Here is a 23,478-nt window from a genome sequence, read left to right on the forward strand (position 1 = left end):
AAGAGTAGCAGTGAAATGCAACTCAAAACACTTTCAGACTACATGTGACTTTAGTCAAAAAAGCCTGAAAGCCAGGGGCAGTTTACAGGGAACATATAGCAGCAGCTACCTACAGAACATATGAAGTTACCAAGCACCACAGAACAGAAATCTACACTGCTGACAGGCCCCAGCTAGGACAGTATTTTCCTTGGTTGAAGGACACTTCATTCTTTCTTATGGTTATCTGAACTTCGGGCAAGAAGGTGCAGATGAATATGTAAAAAGCTTTCATTTAAGAGGGTCAGAGTGTTATGGTTCATGAGTGTTTTACCTTAAGTCTTTTCTCCCTATCACTTTTTTCCTACTCATCCAACCTGAAATTTCTCCCTACAACTCAAAATTCAATTACTGTTGCTTCCCAACTCTGCACACTCCCATTTTCCAGTCATTTTGGAAGAAACACATAATGTAACCTCTTCCAAGGCTCTCCTTAGCACAGTAACAAGTTAATAAACCCACACAGAAGCTGTATGGGTTGTGCTAGCAGACAGATTACTTTTTGCAACAGGTAGGAAAAAACTGTTCTAGAACTGCCTCCTACCAGAGGAGGTAACAGGGTATCAGCTAAATGGGCACTGCTGCTTCTATACAAGCAGATTGCTTCAAGTTGTTTTCAAGTTGTCATTTCAGCATCCATTCATCCCACCTTACCAGTAGGATGTGAAGTTACAGCTGAAGAGTTTGGACATTAGGTAAAGCTTTAACAGAAGCATGGTGCAGGCCTGGCCTACGTTATCCAGACACAAAGGCAACTCTTGTGAAAGGCCTTCAAGACACTAGGGAAAGCAATACTGCTTCAGCTGACCTGCTCACCTTAGGCAAACAGTAACTTCTTGCCCTGAAAAGAAATTTGAGTGGCCTTTACAGAACAAGGTTTATAGGATGCCACAAAAAACTCTTTTTGGATGAGAGGAATGATCACTGAACTCCATTTAGTCTTCCAGCAGAAAGTTTTATTCTTGTTAAGGACAAGGAAATATCAACCAACAGCTCCATTAATAGACACAGATTAAACAAGCCCTGTTAAGCACTTTCTACTCAACATGTGAAAAAACAGAGTCTAAAGACATCATGTGTCCAAACTGTTCACATTAAAACTTGAGCTCATCCTTTATCATAAGCTCAAGTGATGTTGCTTCTGTGTATAGCAAAGGGTGGAAACAATTTAAGTTACCAGAACAGCTGTGTTTAACAAGTACTGAAGCACTGGAGTTTTGACTGCATTTACTGGTGTGCTATTAGACTGCTTTCCTTCAGAGCCTCAGGCAGACTTGCAGAAAGCCACAGCAGAAAAACGAACTTCTCCTTTTTCACGTTCTGTAAATTGTCTGCAGATCTTAGCAGAATCCTTAAAAGAAAAAAGCTATTTAGATGACTGGAACACATTTGCTTAAAAAAAAAAAAAAGAGACCCTAAGCCATTGCAGATCTCTGGTCCCCATGGCTAAGTTACATGATCTAATAACACCAGTTAATACATACACTTAACAGATATCTAGCTCTGTGGTATAGTACTGCTTTGTTACCAGCTTGCACAGCAAGTAAGTACAACCACTATACACTGAAAGAGTGCCCCCCATCCTTTTAGAAGCCATACTTCCAGGGAAACAGCGAGAAGTTTTACCTTCAATAGCAAGTCATCTGAGCTTGTGCCATGGTTTACAGGAAATGGCAAACGCCCATCTGTGAAAGAAAGGCCCATCACTCACTAAGCTTCCTGAGTATGAATTAGCAGAATTCAATATAGTGATGTAAGAAACCAGTACACAGAACGTGAACACAGTCAGAATTGTCAATACATGTTCAAGTGAAAAGGGGACCCAGTATTCCCAGCTCTACAGGCAATGTCACTTTACAAGACTATATAAGCATTCAGTGCAATTCACCTTCAGCTAAAATCTTTAAGAAAAACTATAAATTGGCTTTGACAGTGCCATTAGAGAGCTACACCAGTATCAAGTTCCTAGCCAGAGCCACCAACACTGCTATACAGTGCAAAGCAAACCCTGCCTAACTCCAGAGCACTCATAGGAGCTTACCCAATTCATACAGATGTCCATCCACATTAGCAAACAGGATGAAGTGGAAGTTCACACTGTTGTCCTCAACCTTAGGACAGACCATTAGACACATTAGTTAGACTAAGAAAAGTCTACAACTATATTTAGAAAAATCCCACTTGTAGCTACAAGACAAAGGAGGTGTCTAGAAGAATGCAAAAGCAAAGCATTAATAACCTGATTCAGCTTTCGTAGCCACTGCAAGGCCTCTGTTAATTACTACACATTAAAATGCCAAAGCCTTAATATTCAGCCCCCCAGACGCAGCCTGAACCCAATTTTCAGTATGTTTGATAAAGAAATCCTGCATTCACACATCAATTACTTAGCCTGTTTCATGAGTTGTGACAGCTATCTGCCAGACAAGAAACGTCTGGCACTTTCAATATCTTCTCCCAAGATTTTGCCCATTCATATCTTACCCGACACTGTCCTTCTTGTGCAACAGAGTTGTGGACTTCTTGTATAGCCTTAAGAGAAAGCACAAAGAAGTTATTGCATCCCTTAAGTGATGACGCTGACAGTTATTTGTTAGTTCACATACCTTATTATTTGCAAAACGCTTAGCTCTCTCTTCAGGAGACAGATCAGCTGTTTCATCAAGAAATTTCTTCAGGGCAGATCCCTCATCTGCACAGGATTAAAGATCATCTTCAGCACAGTTAGAGAAACAGTTACAGTTCAAACAGCCCACACCACTCAATGCTCACTGTGTTAACCAGGAACAATTACTTTCAGCCTGGAACCATCTCCAGTACAAGCATATTACAACTACCACTTCAAGTTACCAGATGCTATTGGTGACAAGATGTACAAACAGCCAGAGTCCAAGTGCCTCAGGGTACTCCAAATACTTGTCTTGAAACAGACTTACAAATATAATTTGGCTTTTCCCATTTCTCCCTGCAGGTTTGGAAGAAGGAAAGTCATGTCTTAAAGAAATTATCCTATAGCTGGTATGTTTCATCTACGCACATTGCTACAAGACACTTGATTTCTGTCTTTCTGAAATTGTGAATCTACAGACATACACATCACTCACTCATTCTAAGCTTGCTTTGGCTTTCCAGAGCTTGAATTAGTACAGTACTAAGAGATACAGAGTTCCTATTCTTACCTGAAATACATGCTGCAACACTCATATCATTCAAGAGCATGCTCAGATGTCTTTCAAGAATAAAGCAATGGGGGTCTTATCTTTCTTTCCATACATGCTTTAACTTTGTGTAACAAATACACACCACCCAAGGGGTTCAGATTTTCAAGACAGTGGCAGGAATTTATTTTCTTTTGCAGTTCTCTATTCTGAATAGTAAACACTACCCAGACTCAGTGACAAACCTTTAACAAGGATTTGTAATCTTGTTTCCTAGGAAACAGGAGCTTCCAGCCACCCATTACCTAGACTAGTTTTATATCTTTTTACATAAGAGAATCAAAGCTGTCCTCTTCAGAAAATATACTTCCATGCTATTACCACCCCATAAGGCTTTTTTCACAGAAAGGTAGGCATGTTTGAAACTGATTTTTAGACTACATCAAGCAAGTTCACCTACACTAGACATAACTAGCATTAAGAACTTTCTGTTCAGTTGACATCAATATCAATGGTCATTTCTGAACATAATGTTTCCTACTTGTAAATAAATTGGTCAGTCCTGCTCTGTACCCTTCTCCATCCTGCAATGCTTATCTACCAGGATAGGAGTCAAAATAACATCACTTCTGCAATCTGTGCTTCTCTCCAAGAGAGAGAAAGGACGCACTTAGAAACTGAAGTTTCTAGTCCACAACCAGTCAACTTTCCACTGCTGCAAAAAAGCTGGGAATTCAAGCATTTTAGAATATTAATACTCACCAAGTTTAACTTTGTCTTTGTTATTAGCAACTGCGTGTATCAGACCAATTGTCCCACAGGAGTTACTGACAGTCTGCTTCAGGAAATACACCTTGGAACTGATTTCTTGGTCCTTTATTTTCTCAGTCTGTTGTTTCCTAAAGTTCTCATGCTGTGAACATGTAATTGTTTTCAGTGTTTCACTATAGCATCATCTTTTTATTGTGCAAAATCACCACAGAGATAGGCATACAGGAGAGCCATTACCAGGACTAGACAGAAGAACTTACCCAGAAAGTCATCTTCATGGCACAGGTCCAATAAAGCATTATCTGTCTATTCTGGACTCAGGCCAAGCCTTAATGGACTATCTATATGACTTAATCACATCCTAAAGCATTGTTCATGGTTTCTCCGCCTATGTTGTACACTGGAAATAGCTTGAGGGGAAAGTCATAATGGATAGGCTCTTTATCTCCTCTCTCAATTGTTTTACCTATTTGATGGGACTACTCAGCATATGTATACAATAGCTTGCTTTTTCCCTTTACACCAATTTCCTTCATTCATCCATACCCATTGGAACAGCATGTAGATCAACATAAAAGGTTATAACCCTTCTTTTCAAGCATTTGTTAAGCACAGTTCATTTTAAAGTGCACCTCCTTGTAGTTCCTCAGCACACTGCACTATAGGCATTACCACGCAGCCATAGCTCAGGCCTCCCTGGACCCAGTGAGTGATTCAGCAAGATGCAGAATCACCACTCCTGACACTCAAGGCTGCTAACAGCATTTTCTTTAGTCTGGTACACAGAGAAAAGCACAGGAGGCACGTTAGAATAAGAGCCCTGATTTTTTTTTTTCCTTATTTTTCTCTCGTTGGAGCTGAATGGAGGCGAGGACCAGGCACACCACATCACCCCACTGCAGCCCAGCAGAGCCACACCCACCACCACCAGCTGATGCCGGCAGATCACTGCGGGCACCGGCTGACAGCAGGTGCAGCCCGGCTGCCGACAGCGGGTTTCGTTCCAGGAGCAGCGGGGATCGGACACAGCCCCCCCCCGAAGCTGGGCACCTACCTGCTCGGTGAGGGGAAAGAGCAGCAGCAGGGCGCAGGCCGGGCTGGGCACGGCGCCCAGCGCCTCCTCCTCGAAGCCCAGCACGTCCACGAAGCGCCAGCCGGGGCTCACCCCGAGGCGGGACAGCACCTGCGGAGCACAGCGAGCGAGTGGCGGTGCCGCTCCCCGCACCCCGCACCCCCGGCCGCGGCCCCGTGACACAGCACAGCACGGCGCGGCGCCGCCATCGCCGCCCGACCGTGGGCGCGGCCCCGCGCAGCCCCGCAGGTGCGGCACCGAGGGCGGAGAGAGAGGGAACGGCCGGGCCGCGGCGGGGACTCACTTTGTTCAGCATCTGGAAAACAATGAGGGGGAGAGAGGTGAGTCAGCGCGGCCAGCCCAGCCCGCCCCACTCCCCGCGCCCGGCCCCCGCGCACCTCGGGGTTGATCTCCATGGGCTGCCACGCCATGGCTCAGGACGGAGGCTGCCTGCGCGCCGCTCCGGCGATGTTCCCAGCACGGCGCGGCACCACCGCGCACCGCTCCAAGCTGCCGTCGACGCTGCGGCGCGGAGCCGCCCACCGGCCGATATATAGAGACGGGCCGGCCCACTCCGCGCCGCCGCGGGGGGAGAGGGCGGAGCAGCGCGGGGAGGACCCCGGCCCGGCGGTGCGGGGAAAGTGCTAGAAGCGGCCGGCTTCCCCCCGCCGTCCCAGGGCGTCGGGCCGTGTCCCACGGACCGCAAAGGGGTCCCAGGCCGTTACCGGAGTACCGGGGCCCCCAGACCCGCCTGCGAGTGGCGGTGGTGAGCGGCCCCGAGCGCTGCCCTGGATGAGAGGCCGGCTCCCCAGAGCAGCGGCCAGGCCCTGCCCTGTGGCTGCCCCAAAAGTGCTGCCTTGCTCGTGTAACAGAGCTGCGGTTGTCAGGAAGGTGTTTGTCTGCATTGGGGCGCCTGGAAATTCAGGCCCTGCTGCATGTGCCGTGTTCAGTGTGCGTGGCAGCGTCGATATTCAATACAGACGTTAGGTAGTGGCTACAATCACAATAAGATGATAAAGCTGCTGTCATCTGCCCGCTGATTGCAGCCGTGCAGTCTGAATCCGTTCCTCAAGAGCAGTCCGCTGTGGTTGATGATAACATACAGGACTTCTTATCTCTTTGTTCATGACCTGAGGGTTTCTGCATTTCATGTCTTTCATCTAGAATGTCTGTGAGCAAGGAAACAAAGCCATCCTTTGCAAGATATCAGGAATCTCATTTGAGGAACCCAAATAACTGCCCAGTTTGCTGGTGAATAGCCAGAGGGAGCCTTGTCAGTGAACTAGGGATGCCTCACTGTTATCATCATAGAATTGCTTGAGTTGGAAGAGACTTCCAAAGGCCATCTAGTCCAACTCCCCTGCAGTGAACAGGAACACCTACAGCCTGATGAAGTCGGTCAGAGTTCCATCCTGCCTGACCTTGTATGTCTCCATGGACGGGGCATCCACCACCCCTCTGGGCAACCTGTGCCACTATCTCACCACTCTTATTGTAAAAATCTTTTTGCTTATATCCAATCTAAATCTCCTCTCTTTTTTCTTATATACCCCCTTTTAGATACTGAAAGGTCTCTACCAGGCCTCCCTGGAGCCTTCTTTTCTCCAGGCTGAGCAGCTCCAGCTCTCTCAAGCTGCATCTTTAAAACAGCATGAATACTGAATAAAATAATCAGCTGAGTATCTTCAACCTGCTTATTTTTTAGTAATTGCTTCCTTTGTTTTCCATCCTGTTTCAGAAGATGTTAATGACTGCTAATACATGTGTAGGAGGGACTGCATGCAGTTTCACCAAGTGGATGGCAAAGCACAGGTCCTGCAGCCTCAAAAAAGGAAGGTTGAAAATGACAAGGAAAATCTTATTTCTGGCTTACTTAATGGCAAATGGTTGTTATAACTTCAGCTTGTCTCACAATAATTACTATTACTTGGATGCTGGATGCTTGCATGCTGGGGTTACAGGCATCCCCGGGATGGCCCCTGTATCTGGGCTGTTGGGAAGACTGCAGACAACAGGGTAGGCATTGTTGCAGTCTCTGAGTGCCACAAGCAGTACACAGGAGCTGTAACAGGAGTGACCATTTCTAAAGGATAATCTGCAAAATCTATCAACACATTACTTTAAAGTAAGCAGTAAATTCTGCTGCAGTTGCATAAAGATGTCTGCCTCTGGGAAGTGACGTAAAAATGAGTGCTGTATCATGTCCATTACCTAACACTATCCAGTACCTACTTCCTTGCAAACAGGAAGTTTCCATACCATCTTTCTTCAGTGCAAGTAGATGTAAATGGCAAGTTTAACCCACTACATTCCAATATTTCAATAGAATCAACTCACCAGAAGAATTGACTGGAAATATTTATAAACCAAACAGAGATATTAGCGTTGGGTGGCGACAAACTGTTATCTATAGACAGCAGTTTCTCTTCCTTAATTATAAAGGGAGCCTAAGGGACCCAGTTCAAGTGTAGGTGTCTACAGTATGGGCAGTGGCTTTTAAATATATGAATCCAACCTTAACTGAGGAGAGAATCCTTTCAGTTCACCACAATTAATGTTCTGATAATGTCTGGTTGAGTATGCATTATGACAGCAAGGACAGATGTCATTTCTCTTTTGGACTTTACAAATAGCAAACAGGACTGCGGTAAGCCTGCTGAAGCAAGTTGTGATTCACAAGGACTACACATGTATAACTTGCTTGAAAGCATGATGAGCTGTTAGACTGGTAGCCACGGGCTGTGAAACAAGACAAGTTCCTATCACTTAGCAACTAGTATGCAGTATGGAAAGCTAATAAAGCAGTCTTTATTTTATACCACTATTTTCTTCTATGTTAGGGTATCTACTCGTGACAGTGTTTGCATCATTGTGAAGTATGGATGTAAGGGAATTGACCACAACTGCATTTGCATACTGGTTCCACCAAATGGGCATGTTACATTCTCTGTATCACTGCTCCAGCTATACCACATCATGTATATAGCTTTTCAAAAATAGAAAACTGGGATTTACTGAAGAAAGCCTTTCTCCCAGAACAGATGCTGGAGAAAATCCTATGTCTGATGCATTAACCCCAGTAGGCAGCTGAGCCCCACACAGCTTGCTCACTACTCACACTGGGATGGGAATAGGGGAAAGAATCAAAAGGGCAAAAGTCAGAAAGACTGTGAGTTGGGATAAAGACAGCTTAATAAATAAAAGTGTGTGAAGGGATGGAGAATAACATTAAAAAAAAGAGACAGAAAATCAAGTGATATTGAAAGCTGTCAGCACCACCTGACTGACAGCCAGCCAGTTCCTGAACAATGGTCTCCTGGAAGAATTCCCTGCACAAAGTTCTTATTGCTGAGTGAAGTGTTACATGGTGTGGGATATCCTTTTTGTCAGCTGGAATCAGCTGTCATGGCTGTGTCCCCACACAGCCTCCTGCGCAGCGTACTTGCTGTGGGGGAGAGTGGGAAGCAGAGAAGGCCTTGATGCTCTGCAAGCACTTCTCAGCAATAGCTAGAGCATTCTTGTGTTACCAGCACTGTTTTGATCACAGATCCATAACACAGCTGAAGCTGGAAAAAATTAACTCTATCCCAGCCAGACCCAGTACTCTATGTCTTAAGGTACCAAACATAAAACATGACAAACATATCTGAAGCCACAATAAAGACAGTGAGCATCTGGCATCTGCATAAGTTCGTAATGCCTCCCTTTTCTTCTGGTAGATTGTTTGGAGCACAGCAGTAATTCATGTGTATAGTGCCCCAGCCATTAGAAGATCAGGTGGACCAAGAGGACAAGCATAAATGACTGTTATTATGAAGGGGCTGGGTCCCTGGATAGCTTTGTGCAGGACCAGGGATTCGTGTATGTATTTCTGAATTGCAGCCAGGTTCTTTTAAATACCTCTGCGAGGAGTTTCAGTGACTGCAGCACAGCACTGTGGGTGATGCATGTCCAGTTTGGCACCAGGCTATCAGTAGCTTCTCTCCATGTCGGTGGGACAGGAGCTATGGGCTAAAAGGTCTCCAGGTGTCAAATGGAAAGCAGGAGTAAGACTGGGAAGAGAAAGAAATTCAAAGAATGTCAGAGCTGGGCTAGGAATAGGGAAAAAATAAAATAAAATCTTTTTTTACTTAATCTTCGATGCTGAGGTTAGAACAGTTACTTTCTCCTATCCCCTTCTCCGCAAGGAGGTAATATTTTGGCTAGGAGATGGAATGACTGGGAGCTGCTGGTACGGAGAGCTACTCTGGGTCTAACATATGATGAGGGAGAGGGGTAACACTAAAACTAAGCAGATAAAAGAGTCAGGATGATGGGGTGCTTTGCCAAGGGCTACCTTTCTGCTTATTGAGTGCCAGTAATGACTCTGCAATTGCTATGAACTACAGCCAAGTTCTCCAGCATGCGAAAAACAAACAAACAAACAAGAATCTCTACACAGTGCAATGGCTTATCTGGAAGTCTGTAGGTGGAAATATTCCCTGAAGTGCTAAAATGTAACTTTAAAGGCCTGCCCTGAGCATCTCAGTTCTGTGGAATGTAGCTGTGGTTTTCCTGAATTCAAATTTGTCTGGCAGGATGCTTACGATTTTTCACCTCGTAGCAAAGCAAAATTGTGTCCACCGGATGGTTATGGTGTCTGTCAGAGACACATATAGCATACTTTGTTTCAAGGTAGAAGGAGGACAAACAAGGAGTGGCCCTTTTTTCTTTCCACAAAGAAAGGCAGGAGGGACAATACCTGTTGATAAGGGTGTCTTAGTTTCTCACCAAATGATATACTATCTGTTTTTATTTGTTATGAAAGCTAGCTAGGCTTTCAATGGATGAGGAAGATACCTGGATAATCAGCATGTCTCTCATTTTCTTTACCTGCTTTCTTTGAGTGTTGTTAGAGCCAAACACTCTTTCTTCAATAGATAAGAACAATCCATCTTTCCAGTCTGTAGAGGAGAAAAATCCTTCCCTCTCTTTGTTAACTTATATATTTGTGGGAGTAGGACTCTTTACCTGGAGATATAAAATATGCATCTTGTATGAGAGGACCGCATTTTATGTAGTGTTTTAGTGTAATATATATAATAGCTAATAATGAATTATTGTTTTGGTGTAATGGCTGGATGATAGCTGTGATAAACGCATACATAGCTACTTACATTTCTTACATTACTTACAGTCAATGCTTTCCTGAGATTAACAGGCACAAGAGAAAACAAGATGAGCCATGTGAATTAAGCTGCTGCTTGAAAGAGACATGAATAGCAGCCCTCAACCTGTGCAGTGCACATTCTTGGACAACACTGAGCCTCTTGCCGAGGGCTATGTTGTGCCAGGCCATCCCACTCTGCTTCTCCCTTGTGATCTTTAGTTGTTTCAGTCACAACTCAATTAGTAAGCTCTATCCTTAGGCTTGCTTTGAATACTCTTTACCTATACAGAGCATCCAGAAGGCATCCACAGCCTCTCCTTTGGACTGCTGGAGGAGGTTACCTTGGAGAGACTGAGCTGCTCTTGAAGCAAAATGAAAATAGAATCACAGAATATCCCAAGTTTGAAGAGGCTCACGAGGATCATCAAGTCCTATTCCCAGCTCTGCAAGAACCACCCAAAATTCATACCCTATGTCTGAGAGCACTGTCCATATACTCCTTGGCACAGCAGCTTGGGGCTGTGACCACTGCTCTGGGAAGCCTGTTCCATATCCACTGTCCTCTGGTGAAGAACTTTTCCTAACACCAACCTGACCCTCCCCTGATGCAGCTCCATGCTGTTACCTCAGGTTCTGAGCTAAGCACTGCCCCTCCACTCCCTTTATGAGGAGCTGTAGGCCACAAGGAGGCCTCTCCTCAGCCTCCTGTTCCGGGCTGAGCAAACCGAGGGACTCAGGTGCTCCTCATATGTCTTCCCCTCTAGAGCCATCTTCCCCATCTTTGTAGCCCTCCTTTAATAGTTTTAAGTCCTTCTTATATTGTGGTACTCCACAATCAGTTCCTGAGTTACTCCAAATCATTTCCTGATCTGCTCTTATGTCCAATGAGATGTAAGAAAATGAGAAATCTGAGGAATATTTTCAATCAGTTAAAAGAATATTGAGACAGTGACACATTTAGTACATTAAGGCGTAGAGATGCACTTTCTCAGGTATAATTGTATGTGGTGCTGAGGGAAAGGCACAGGTCACCTGCCAAATGCCTCTTTACATCAGCGGTCTCCATTCTCAAGAATAAAACCTTTACAGGGAAAGAAAAGAATGTATGCCTTAGGGAGCTACTTAGGAGGTACCTAACTTCTGGACCATGTTTGTTGTCATCTGTGGTTTCTTTACAGTCTAGCTTGGCTGCTGTGTTTCTCAGGGGAATATGAAAAGCAAATGAAGAAATTGGTGTGCTTGCTGTTTGATGAAGTTAGAGGTAGGGCTCTGCCAGAAGGAAATAACAGAAGCAAGTGTGTCTGCTGCAATGAAGGAGCTAGCTGCTTGCTTGACAACAGAGGAACCTATAGGCAAGACCTCTCTTGTAAAAGAGTTTTATTGTGAAATATTATCACACTTCCAGTAAGGCAGCACAACACTCCTGTGTCCAGGACATCAGACTTTTTGTGAGTGGAAAGGTATGGAGGGAAGAGGGGCTAGTGATGGGATTAACCAAGATAAAAAAAGCTGTCCTTCATTGTATCTTTTTATACAAACATATATTTTTATAAATATTTACATTTAGCAGAATGTTAAAGTAGCTGACAATGGAATTCAGTCAAAAACAAAGCTGTTCAGCTTAACCTGTTCACAGGATGGTGAAAGATGCCTGCTTTGTTCCAGACATCTGGCATGGTCCTGTTCTCTTGCTGTATCTTAGGAATAGTCTTCTGGTAAAAATTTCCCCTCCAATTTTTATGTATATATTTACCCAAACCAAATGAATCCAAATAAATTCTGAAACAAGGTGTGCTCAGCTCAACATGTTCTTCTGAAAGATCTATTTTGATAACAGGTCAAGCAGTACAACTTACCCTAAAATTCTATGCAACAACTAGGACATGCATACCACAATAAAGATTTTCTCCCTCACTTATATGTGCATACTCTTGATAAGCATAGGAATTTTGTTTTTAATTAGAGAAGCACCCTGAAATGAAGCTTCAGCCATAGACCGTATATGGGAAGTTCAAAAGTATTTCTTCTGTTAGAACCTGAACAGGGATGTTGGCACAGAGCTGCTGCCAGTGCAGTAGGTGAAGATTAGTGCCACATTTCCCTGGATTGCCTCAGAATCTGCCTGTGCATCTGGTCATTTCCTTAAGTAGACAGCCTATGCAGAATTGGATGAAAAAGCCATTTTCTGCATATAAGCCAGTCCTCTTCATCAATCCTAAAGCATTTGCATTTCTTAGAGTTTCTAGCCACATACATATATATCTATATTCAGTGTGCAGCTCTTGGGGGCTGGTGCCTTGGGAATGACTCAGTAGCACAGCTCTGGCATTTTCTCAGTGTGACTGCAGCAGATGCAGAGCCTCACAGACCTAGATCTGTGCTGCTGTTTCTTCTCCACTCTATAGTAGTATATGGAAGCATTAAATAGAACCAACTCCTGTGTTAATTTCAAATTAAGAGTCGCTATTCAGTTGCACTTATTATGAGAAAGCTTTGATTTCAAAACATGTAAGAACAAGTGACTTAGTCCCACATTAATAACCACTTTCCATAAGTACATCTGGCAGAACACAGCCTTTCAATTCAGCTTTAATTCTGTCATAAATTGTTTTACATGTGGTGACCACCCAGTGCATGGTAATGAAAAGCAGTTGTGCTGTACTTGGTGCTTTTATGGGCTGAGGGAAACAGAGCTGCTCTGGAGCCCAACTGCTCTGACTCTCCAGTGCATGCCACTGGAGGAAGGTTATTAGCCCTGGCTCATCTCCAAGCAATTATATTAAATACACACTGAAACAAGTCCAATTGCCCCTTCTGAGCTTGCCCTTGCCCTAAGCTGCTTGCAGAGAAGCACTATGCAGTGCCACCTGTGCATCTCCAAGGCTGATTGCAAAGACCCCCAGATCATCAGCAGAGGGGAGCAAATGGAGGTTTTCTTCCTCTTTGCTCTAGGAATTTTTTCATATTCTTCAAGGAGAGCAGAGAAATGTTTAGACAGTGTTCATCACTGATGGAGAAATATCAGTTTAACAAGCAGTGTTTTGAAATGTTGAACCAGACCACATGTAGTTATGAAGAACATCATCAATGGACCTTTCAAGCCTCACCTGTTTTAGTGGAGTTGTTTAGTTAGTGAATGTGCATGCCAAAATAAATTTATTTGTCAATGGAGAAAAATATTTAGATGGTGAGAAGAACTACGTATGGATCAAAACCACAGTGGGACTGCATCACATTCTGGAGCTGCAAATATAAATGCAAAAGATGCCACTCTTTCCAGTGTATGTTTATGCACAAAGGGCAAAATTCCCATTGAGTGCATTTACAGTGTGGGCTTTTCTGGCTATATTTAGACCATTAAACACTGGACTTTTATCTTTCTTGTTTCAGAGACAAAGCTCTGCTGTTAGTAAGCTTAGCATTCCAACTTTCTACACCATTTTTTTAATATTTGTTAGTGAATATGAATATGTATGCATGTGCATATATAAATGATGGAGACAGTCATTCTGACCCAAGAAGTGGGTTTCCTGATGGCCTCAGTGGGAGCTGTACTGCTGCACACCTCAAATACACACTGGGAGACAGAGCCAGCAGTGCAGTACTTCCAGGGAAAGCTCCAAGGTGCCAAAGTAGTGGGACTGAAACCCAGCAGCTGCTGGTGATGCCGAACTGTTTGCTTAAAACTTAAAAGCCATGGTTTATTTTGTGTTCTTCAAACAACCACCTTCTCGAAATATGGAAAAACTCTAGCCTCAAAAGCAAGTGATATTCCCAAATCTCTATTTCATATTCCTACTTTGCAGATGTAGAAAAATATCAGAGATGATATGTTTTGGTGGCCATCAAAAAGCGGAAGTTCATCTCCCACATTTACTTTAAATGTCTGAGGCAAAAAAAAATCTAACTTCATTTTAGCTTTGCAAGTATGAGCTACTATCTTCATCTGACTACCTTTAGTTTCTCCCTTAGGATTTCATGTGCCAGAGCCACATAAAACAGTAAAGCTTGCTTAAATGTCAGCTTTGAAAGAACCTACTGTCTTCTATACCAGTGCCTAAGCAGCTGCTGTAGGATATAGAAACTCTGCATCTTTTCTTACAATTTTTCCTTGCTTGGCTGCTCTAGCTAGAAAAAAGTGCAAAATGGATAGCTTACCTGCAAAGTTGTGTTGAAAGACTTGTAGTTCCCCTTTTCAAATATTTGAAAAGTCATCCTTCTTACCTTTCTCCAGAACTTACCTGGAATGATTTAAAAAAATGATCAGTTCCCAGCTTTATTTCACTATTGGAGTAATCTTACCTAAACTTTTGATGTCTGGCTGTCATTGCTTCTCTGTAAGTGATATGGGGAAGAACCCTACACGGAGAGAACTTTCTCCATGGCAGAACTGGTTCTTCACTATATGCTTGCCCAAGGAGCACTCATAATAAAGAATCAAGCATGACTGAGGTTGGCAGGGACCTCTGGAGGTCATTTGGTCCAACTCTGCAGCTCAAGCAGTGACACCCAGAGCAGGGTGTGCAGGCCCATGTCCAGGCAGCTTTGGGATCGTCAAGGAGGAGACTCCACAGCTTCTCTGGGCAACCTGTGCCAGCGCTATACAAATGGGTCAAGAACTCCAAATAGCAAGAAAAATACATGATTTCACACATGTGCCTGGATTACTGAACCCTCTGTACTCTCTAAAAAAAAGTGCATGTTCAAGCCGGCAATGAAAAAAATGTGATTCCAGTTCAATATTTGAATCTTCTAGGTGCATGTGTGTAGTGTTGTTCATTGTGGAAAATCATATGATTTCATATTTTAAGGGGGAGACTTGAGATAACTATGAGCCATGTGAAAATGTTGAGAATCAGTTCCAAATAAAATCACTGTCCTACTGTAGCAGAATTTTCCTCAATAATTTCCATGTTAGGCTTGGATTTAGGAGTAATATATTCAGGAAAAGGTTTTTTGATGGTGTAGGTTCTTCTGAAATACTAAACTGCAGTTGCACCGCTAGATGGTAGTCTTGCTTATTCCGTGTTCACTTTTTTTCCTAATCTGATCTGCAGGGAGAATAGGCAGGATCACCGCATACTTTTGACTATTCCCCTACAAGGAATAACCCTTAAGTAAAAAAGCTGGTATATAAAAGAAGATGGGAAGAAACCATTAGCTTCTCCTGAGAGAGCACTTAGAGGCACAGTCAATCTCAGCGTAAGTCTGTAAATCTGTGCTGCACAGAGGAAGGACGGTTGCAGACAGCTATTTGCCAGGGGAAACTCGTATGGCTAGTCAGTCCCTACTGTAAAGTTGGATGGACTTAGACCAAAATAAACTTGCAGTCGTGGATCAAACATAGAAACTGCAAGATGATGATGAAAATATTTTGTTATGAACCAATAGGTCTCTTTACTTTCTGTTATGTTTACAAATGTTGTTTTACTAAATGGTTGTCATAGGCGTGGAGGTAATAACTGCTCTGTATCAATTCTTAATTAATTCCCCCAACTACAGGCACTCTCCTTCAGTCTTCCTTTCTTTGTCTCCTTCTTTGAGACCTGGCCTTGAATGCCTCCAGGGATGGGACATCCACAACCTCCATGGGCAACCTGTTTCAGAGATGAAGAGGTGCAGAGGTAATAACTGCTCTATATCAATTCCTTAATTAATTCCCACAACTACATGGAAAGTTAACACATCAGATTGCTCTAAAAGAAGACATCTATATTTGATGAGACTGGTTGAGCCTACGCAGGCAGCATATCCACCTGGAAATGTTGCTGAGAGTCTGAGTGTATTGAGCAGCTGTCCATTTAGGATGTATACAAAATTTGTTATTTAGTTTCCTCAACACTTCACTTTTATGACTCTGCTTACTATATTGCAAACCAAAGTACATTACATGGACCATGTAACTAAATGTTAATCATAATTTTAACTGCGTAACAAAAACCACAATGCAGTGCTTTTACACTTCTCATCAAAGGAATGTGAATATGTGAGTATCTTGACTGGCCATTGCTGCAGGAGAACATGTTAATAGGGTATTCAATAATAATCTTGGGCAACTCAATAGTTGTCTTGCATCTCTTGAACAGAGGAAGTGCAAATTCCAGGGAGAGTTCTGCTCCAATATGCCTTCAAAGTCTCTTTGCATAAAAGCTTTCCCTCCTGCTGGATGATGTGCTCTGTTGAAGAGGAAAGCACCCTGATTTGCAGACAGTGGAATCTGATGAGTCACCTATGGGTGCATCAGAACCTCGTCAGTCCTTCCTGAATTGAGCACAGTGATACATTTTTATTGCAGATAATTAGAACTATTTGGAAGGTCTTCTTTGTACATTCACCACAGTTAAGGATCTGAAGTAATGAATTAAAACATGAGTCTTAGCATATAGAAGTATTGTTCTTTTTGTGCAAGTCTAGACTAAATCATGTCCACATTTGATATAAATGTCAGTACTGCCATGAGCAAGAAGAATACATTTAGGAGTAATTATTAAATTCCAAATAATTATTGAAGAATAATTTCCAAACGCTTTGCTGAACTATTGCACCTTTATCTAATTGCTGCTTTTCCTTTTTCACCACTGCAGTGCTTATAATTGCATATTGTTCCCTGTTCTTTAGGGTGACAGATGTCAGTGTGGTCTTCTAAAAACATGAATATTTCAAATTAAAGATACTATATTCCTATTCATCTTAATGGTCCATTAAATTGTACTTAGATCCTCAAAGCTCTGCTGTTACAAGGAGCATAGTTATAAACTCATGAAAGAAAATACTGAAGGCTCTGGGATGCATGAGAAGAATCATCATCCCTTCTAGATAAATAGGTTCATCATTAGAAACACTGCTGTAGGTTTTGAAGCAGACTTGGACACTCTAATAGGACTGCTGAATGTGTTTTCATTTAAGAGAAAATCAGACCGGCCATTACAATAATTTCATTATTGTAATGGTTTTCTTTGACCTCTTAGTGCACGTTTGGTTACTCTGATAACAGCACTGTATTGTAATACGGACTGCTTTGCATCTGCTGTTCCACAGTCTTCCTGAGATTATCAGAAGGTGTCAGAGTGAAAGATGTGCTCGTGGTTGCATGCTTTCCACTCAAATATTACTGCACGTTAAAAATCTTTGCTTCAGCACTGAGCAGTTTCTTCCCCCGTAACCTCAAAACCTTGACAGAACAGACAACCCCCCCTAAATAATTGCTAAGGTTTTAAAGAGAAGGAGTTTCCCATTAGTGTACTCGTTTAAGCCCCACTATTAGCTACTCGCTGCGTCGCTGTGAATCCTACTGCTGCATCTCAAGATGCACCCAGGGACTCACAGCCCTAACCTGTTATGCTGCAAGCGTGTTTAGAGCAGGGAGGCTCAGGACTGGCCCTCTTGGCCGTTCTCCGCGCTCGGAACGCACCCCGCACCGCTCCTCTACGGCCGGGAGCGCCCCGATGCGTCCCCTTGCAGGTGGGAGCCTCGGGCACCCAACATGGCGCCGCCGCCCCCAGCCGGGGCGCCTCCGGCGGCGGCCCCGCCCGCCCGGTCCCCTGCGGCCCGCGGCGCTGGGCGGCGGCCAGGGAGGAGGGAGAGGAGGGGCGGCGGCGGCCGGCGGCCGGAATCGTTTCCTGGGTAAGGCTGGGAAGCGTTTCCGGCAGGCTGGCTGCATCCCGCTGCGGGCTTCGGGCGCCCCGGGAGCGGAGCGGCGTCAGGTGCGTTCTCCTCCGCGGCAGGGCTGGGAGGGCCGGGCGGCGCGGCGCGTCTCGCGGGGTCGGCGGGGCTCCGGGTACGCGGCCGCCTGCGGTGCCGCGGCTCCGCTCCGCCCGGCGGAGCCCCACAAAGGAGGGCCCGGCCGGCGGGCGCTGCTCGAGCTCCGCTGCCCGTGCGGGGCCGCATCCCTGCCCGCAGGCGGTGTGCTGCAGCCCGCGGCTCTCTGCCGGCGGGGCGAGGGCGGAGCGGGAGCGCGGAGCTGCTGTTCCTGCCGCGGCTGCTGGCAGCCCGGGCGGCAGCGCGGTGCCGGCGTTCCCTCCTGCACGGCTAGGGAGCTGCGGTGGATCTCGCTTTGTTGGGTGTGGGGAGGTAAAACGGTATGGGAAGCGGGTAAAGTGCCTGTAGAAGTAGCTAGTGTAGTTGTTATTATAATTTTTTTGGATGTTAGACTGCGCTTTTTGCAAGTTCGGCTCGGTTAAATAATACTTGAGGTTTGTACGCAGGATTGTGAATGGGAGTATGTAAAGAAACAGTTCTCAGAACAAAATGTGGACCTGGTGTAATTCTCTCTGAACTTCCTAGCTTAGGTCTCGTGACAACGGTGAAGCCGCTTCCATTGCGGCTTGAGAGAGAATTTGGGCAGATGAAATAAAATGAAAAGTGTCATGATTTGTAGTTGTACTTGCTTGCTGTGCCTGCTTGATCACTGTGCTTTAGGTTCTTGGCCAGCTCCTGCTTGTTAGGGAGAATGACTGTGATTCTGTGCTTTAAGTGAAAACCAGACTGTGTTCTCAGTATTGGTTTGCTAGTAGGCATTGTGCAAGCTGCTGGCAATTGGGCAGGGTGATTATGTCTGCAGCAAGTTGTGTGGGATACCAGTACCTGCAGCAAGTTACAGGGCTTTGTTTGAGACCCTCTGCGTTATCCCAGAGCAGAGATACAGGCTGCTGATTGCAGGCTTGCTGCGTCCTCTGGCTTGCTGATGTGTGTCTCCAGTTCATTCTAGATCTGATATATGGCACCATTCTGCCATCTCATGCTCTAGCACTTTTGAAAAGCCTGAATGAGTTGACTGTCTTGTGTCTGAAACTATTTTCTGCCAGCCTTAATTAAGTTTAGTTGAAATGTGTGCAGATGTTTTGGCACTTAAAAGGAGAGACATCCTCCTATGATGATGACCTTGTGACAAAATCTTGGCTGAGTAACTTCCTTGTGTAGAGCAGCCACGTTAGGTTTGTGGGTATTTTGTTTTTTCCCTTGCAGCGATGAGTGTTTGATGGAGTATTTCTGGGTTCTGTTCTTGTTTTTCTGCTGTTTAGAGAAATGAAGGTTTGGAGAGGACTCTTGAGGAGGAACACGGGGATGCATACTATGGAAACTTGGTTTACTTCTTTTTCTTGTTTTTCCATTTTTGCAAACAAGTCAGGAATCAGTGACCCAAAATGTTCATTTTTGGGTTCTACTATCCTTTCTTATCAGGAGGGCAGTGATTTCCTTAGGAAATGCTTAAGCAGTACTGCTGAGCATTGGAGCTGCAGGGAGTTGTGATTTGGGGGGCTGGTTAGGAGAGATTTGAGTACTAGAAATTGCCTGCTGTAAGGATTTCTTACCAGAGGCTGGGCAAAGACTGAAACAAATCCTAGTAACTGGTAGGTGATGGTGAATAATCAGTGGATGACACCTCTGTCAGATGAAGATCCATACTGTTCGGAAGCTCTATGTTAGGATGTGCGATTAAACTTGGAATCCATGCTGAAAACACACAATACTGTAGTGTATTTTTATTGCATTGTATATAGATCTCCTGTGGGCAAAGACAAGATTTTGCCTTCGTCTGCTCTACTGTGAGTGGAACTTTGCAGCTGGGAGCAGCGTAGCAGGAGGAGACTTGCTGGGTGTGATAGCTCTTCGCTGGCCACACTGCTGCCATCCTACTGCTGTGGGCAGGTGAATGTGGTGGTGAAGGACTGGTGGGATAGGTGAGAACTCTTGGGGTATGACGGGTGCTTCAGGTGGGTCAGGTGCAGAGGGTGACTGGGGAGAAGCAGCAGCAGCATTACCAGAGGAGGTGAGAAAAGCCAGGCCCTTCTAGCCAAGCAAATGAGGCCTGAGAGAGGGGATATGATTCCAATCTGCAAATACAGCAGGGATGTAAACACTAGAAGAGGAGAGGAGCTATTTAAACTAAAGAACAATGTTGGCATGGGAACAAATGGATGTAAACTGGCATGAATAAACTTAAGCAGGAATTGAGACGGTTTCCTTCCCTAAATGGAGTGAGGTTCTGGAATGACCTTCAAATGGGAGGAATGGAAGCAGGACCCCTGACTGCCTCTTAAAGATATATCGAGGAAGTTTGTCATGTGCTTGGCTGTGGTATTAAAAGAGAGACTTGGTGACTCAGGAAACCTTTTCTGTACGCCTGTGCTAACTGGATATAGATTTTCTGTGCCAGTGTTTCTTATTTTAAAAATCTGACATTCAGAAATGACATTAAAATAAAATGCTTGCCTTACGGATTGTATCACTGCTTAGAAAGCATTGCAGTGTGCTTAGTGGGTGCTTTCTGAAATATTTTTGCAAGTTTAGGATTTTTTCCTCCAAAATGCTATGTGTTGACTTAGAGCAGTATCTTATCAAGTCAATTTTTTTTAATATTAAAACTGTGCAAAAAGAGACGATTCTTTAGTCTGTGTGTGACCTGTTTGAGCTTATCCTTCAGATTAAAAAATAAACTTCAGAAAACATTTTTATTGAATTAATTCACAGATTCTCAAAAACAAATTGAAAGGGGTAGCAGATCCAGATGGTGTGAACTGACACAATGTGCTCTAAACTATGCTGTGGTTAGAGGACTGGGATGAATGAAATGTGAAGTAACTTTGAAGATAGGTCTAGTGTATGTCATTGTGCATGGGATTTGATTCACTTGCTGTTTTGCAGAACAGCTGGGAGTTATCTTGAGTAGTAGTTACAACAGTCCCACTTGTTCAGAAGCCTGTAGACCATTCTAAAAATATTGTGTGTACAACCCTAAATACAACCAGCTGCAGATGCTATGTGCTAGGTCCTATGACTCTCATAAGTAGATGACAGCTTCTAGAAGATGTAACAAATATAAAAATGGAAGAGCAGCTGCAGTGAACCTACCAAGGGTTAGTCCAGTGCAATGGCCACACAGGATGCAATGCTGCCACAGGACGCTCAGCTGGTCGCATCTCTCAGCAACACCTCTGAAATGCCTCTGAGTGCTTCTGCATGCTCCCCTTCCCTTCCTGTCTACTCTGACAGAAAGTGGCCTTGTGCCATTGCAGAGAAGAGCTCTTGCAGGTTGACTTATACATTAGGTTAATTTGTGGCTCACTGAAATCAAATGTGAAAATTCACTGAGGAGGAGTGAAGATGGGTGCATTTATAATGTGCTTCTCTGACTCGCATCCCTTTTGTGGGAAGCAGGAGAACCTGGGATATGTACATCTAGTATACAAAGATACAGTTCTTCTGGCTCCTCCAAACCCTCTTCCCAAGCATAAGGGTGCTTTTTGCTGTATAACCTTCCAGTCTACCACCCCACGAAAAGCAGAGATCTTCTTGCTGACCTCCTGCTGCCCCTCTGAGCTGCTCTGTGGGCTGATGGGCTCCATACCTCATAGGCAAGCACCCCAGTACCACTGGGCCTGTTACCCTGTCCCTGTCTTGGTATGGATCTGAACAGAACATGGCTGTCCTCAGAGCTTTAAAAAGCAGCGGTTACCATTTTGTGAGCTCTGTGTGGTGTTGCCCTTTTTTAAAAAAAATATGTTCTGCAGGGAAAAATAAGAACATGATGACCTTATGTAGAACCTCCTCTATATGTGCTCTCAGAGACTCTGGTTGTTCTCAGCTGGGGATTGCTGGAGCTGGGTACACCCTTTGCCTTTCTCAAAATGTCTGGTGGCTTTCTATTCCAAATACTTATCTGATCTGTCTGCAGCCCCCTGGGACCTTATTGCAGGCACCGTGACCTGTGGTCAGGTGTGCTGCATGTCTGTAGGCCTTCTTCGGGTTGTTTGAGATTTTCCTCATTCTCTTTGTTCTTGTCTGGGCTCCTTTGTTTGGTGACTTAGTTTTCAACACGTAGGTGAGCTTTGGTGTTATGTAGTGGCGTAACCATGCTTTGTTTTCTTAATGATTTGTAACATTTTATTAGCTTTCTGGATTCCAAGGTAGTTTCCTGGATATGTGAATTTGTAACATTAAGACGTGCTGGTGTGTGATTGTTTTGGAGTGCATTAATTGCATGAAGTCATGGTTGTACCTTTCTCTTGTACATCTTTTGCCCCTTGTGTTTATTTGTTAGTTCACAGCTCAGCCTCACAGGATTGTCTGTAATTCCTCACATCCTCTCCTTGTTACCCAGATAGCTGTTCCATCAGCAGCGTTCCTCAGCGCACTGCTCAGACCCCTTCTTGATCTCATGTGAGTGTCACAGAGCTGAGGTCTGAGCACAGATTGCTGCAGAACTTCACTGGTGACTCCTGCTTGCTGCAGAAAGAGACTGGGTACCCTTATCCTTACCGTTTCCATTTTTCAGCCCTCTTATCTGTCCACACAGGACCTTTCGCCTTACCTCTCTCACCTTAGTTCCCTTAAGAACCCCCTCACCATTTTGGGGAAGGGAATATGAAGTCCTTTTGGAAATCCATCATAGGTTGAAGCATATGGCTACACCCTATCCGTGTTTGGCACCTTTGAAGAACTTTGATAGTTCCAGGCCTTGCGCATCCGCAGGCCGCTGCTGAGCCGTGTGAGTCTTCTGTGTGTTCAGAATGAAAAAATGAGGATCAGTTTAGTTGAAGATCTAGGGTGGATCTCTTGAGTTCTGTCTCCTACAGTTGCATGGATTTTCTTTTTTTAAACTGAAATGTGCTGAGCTTCTGTCTCCCCTGAAAATGTGGCATTTGTTTAAGTGTTCAGATTTTTCATTTCTGCTGAAGAAACACTGTATCTTGTATAACGCTGATTAGTGCCTTTTAAAGTATTCTGCATAACAGTTAGCATGATAAAAAAGATGCAGATTTCTGCTTTTATCAGTAGTCTGTGTAGTGCAGTTGATAGAAATCTAAAACAGGTCTGAGATGAATGGAGTCAGGCGTGGTTTACTCTTGGGTATTTCTTCATGAATGTAAACTGTTAGCTTCAGTAATAGTACAGTAAGAGTAATGCTGCTTGACAGAGAAAGGTGTGCTACAGAATGTGCAGGTTTTCACTTCTGATCTCAGTGCAAGATAGCCAACGCCTGTAATTCTGGTTTATTTTGCCTTTCGAATAGTGCTGGTGCTGCTAAAGTACTCCTCAGCAAACTTATGTCAGACTTCTTCTTGACAGCTTAATCTTTTGGACTTCAGAATTTAAAAACCTCTGCTGAAATCTCAGTGGTGTCCCTCTGTAACAATGCCAAAATAGAGTTGTAACCTTCTGATTCAGTCATCTAGCTCTTACTGTTTCCCTGTCTTTTTCTTTATTCTTTTTTTCCTTTAGAAATCTTTCTTTCCTTTGTCTTCCTTGCTGGGTTGTGTTGCACCCAGGTAATGTATCCCATCAGACAA

At 44.2% G+C, this 23,478-nt stretch overlaps 2 protein-coding genes across 19 annotated transcripts in view; one reads left to right on the forward strand and one right to left on the reverse strand.

Moving 5' to 3' along the window:
* Positions 1-973: 973 nt before the first annotated feature.
* UCHL1 (ubiquitin C-terminal hydrolase L1) lies at positions 974-5,595 on the reverse strand. The gene is made up of 9 exons (XM_031588519.2): positions 5,439-5,595; positions 5,345-5,356; positions 5,023-5,151; positions 3,960-4,110; positions 2,646-2,731; positions 2,524-2,571; positions 2,081-2,150; positions 1,666-1,724; positions 974-1,390 (listed from the first exon to the last, which is right to left on the reverse strand). Exons 1-9 carry the CDS (start codon positions 5,469-5,471, stop codon positions 1,304-1,306), a joined length of 675 nt encoding a protein of 224 aa, XP_031444379.1. The 5' UTR covers positions 5,472-5,595; the 3' UTR covers positions 974-1,303.
* APBB2 (amyloid beta precursor protein binding family B member 2) overlaps positions 5,363-23,478 on the forward strand; it is a 166,852-nt gene continuing 148,736 nt past the window's right edge. For 11 of the 18 annotated variants that reach the window (XM_090139518.1, XM_090139524.1, XM_090139527.1 and 8 more), the window contains exon 1: positions 17,764-17,892. The gene's annotated coding sequence lies outside the window, so the exon portion shown is untranslated. Of the gene's footprint in view, positions 5,382-17,763; positions 17,893-18,237; positions 18,268-23,478 lie in introns of those variants that run through there. The other 7 variants (XM_090139517.1, XM_090139522.1, XM_090139520.1 and 4 more) reach the window with 6 other exon arrangements.

Source organism: Phasianus colchicus, chromosome 4 (assembly GCF_987193195.1).
Source record: "Phasianus colchicus chromosome 4, bPhaCol1.hap1.1, whole genome shotgun sequence".
Lineage (NCBI taxonomy): Eukaryota > Metazoa > Chordata > Aves > Galliformes > Phasianidae > Phasianus > Phasianus colchicus.

Excerpts from the sequence above, each read along its gene's own strand:
- UCHL1 (XM_031588519.2), bottom strand. The coding sequence starts at position 5,471 with ATGGCGTGGCAGCCCATGGAGATCAACCCCGAG. Across the intron at positions 2,732-3,959 it reads CAAAGACAAAGTTAAACTTG|ATGAGGGATCTGCCCTGAAG; the intron begins GTGAGTATTAAT and ends AATCCTGTGCAG. Across the intron at positions 2,151-2,523 it reads CACAAGAAGGACAGTGTCGG|GTTGAGGACAACAGTGTGAA; the intron begins GTAAGATATGAA and ends GTCTGTCCTAAG.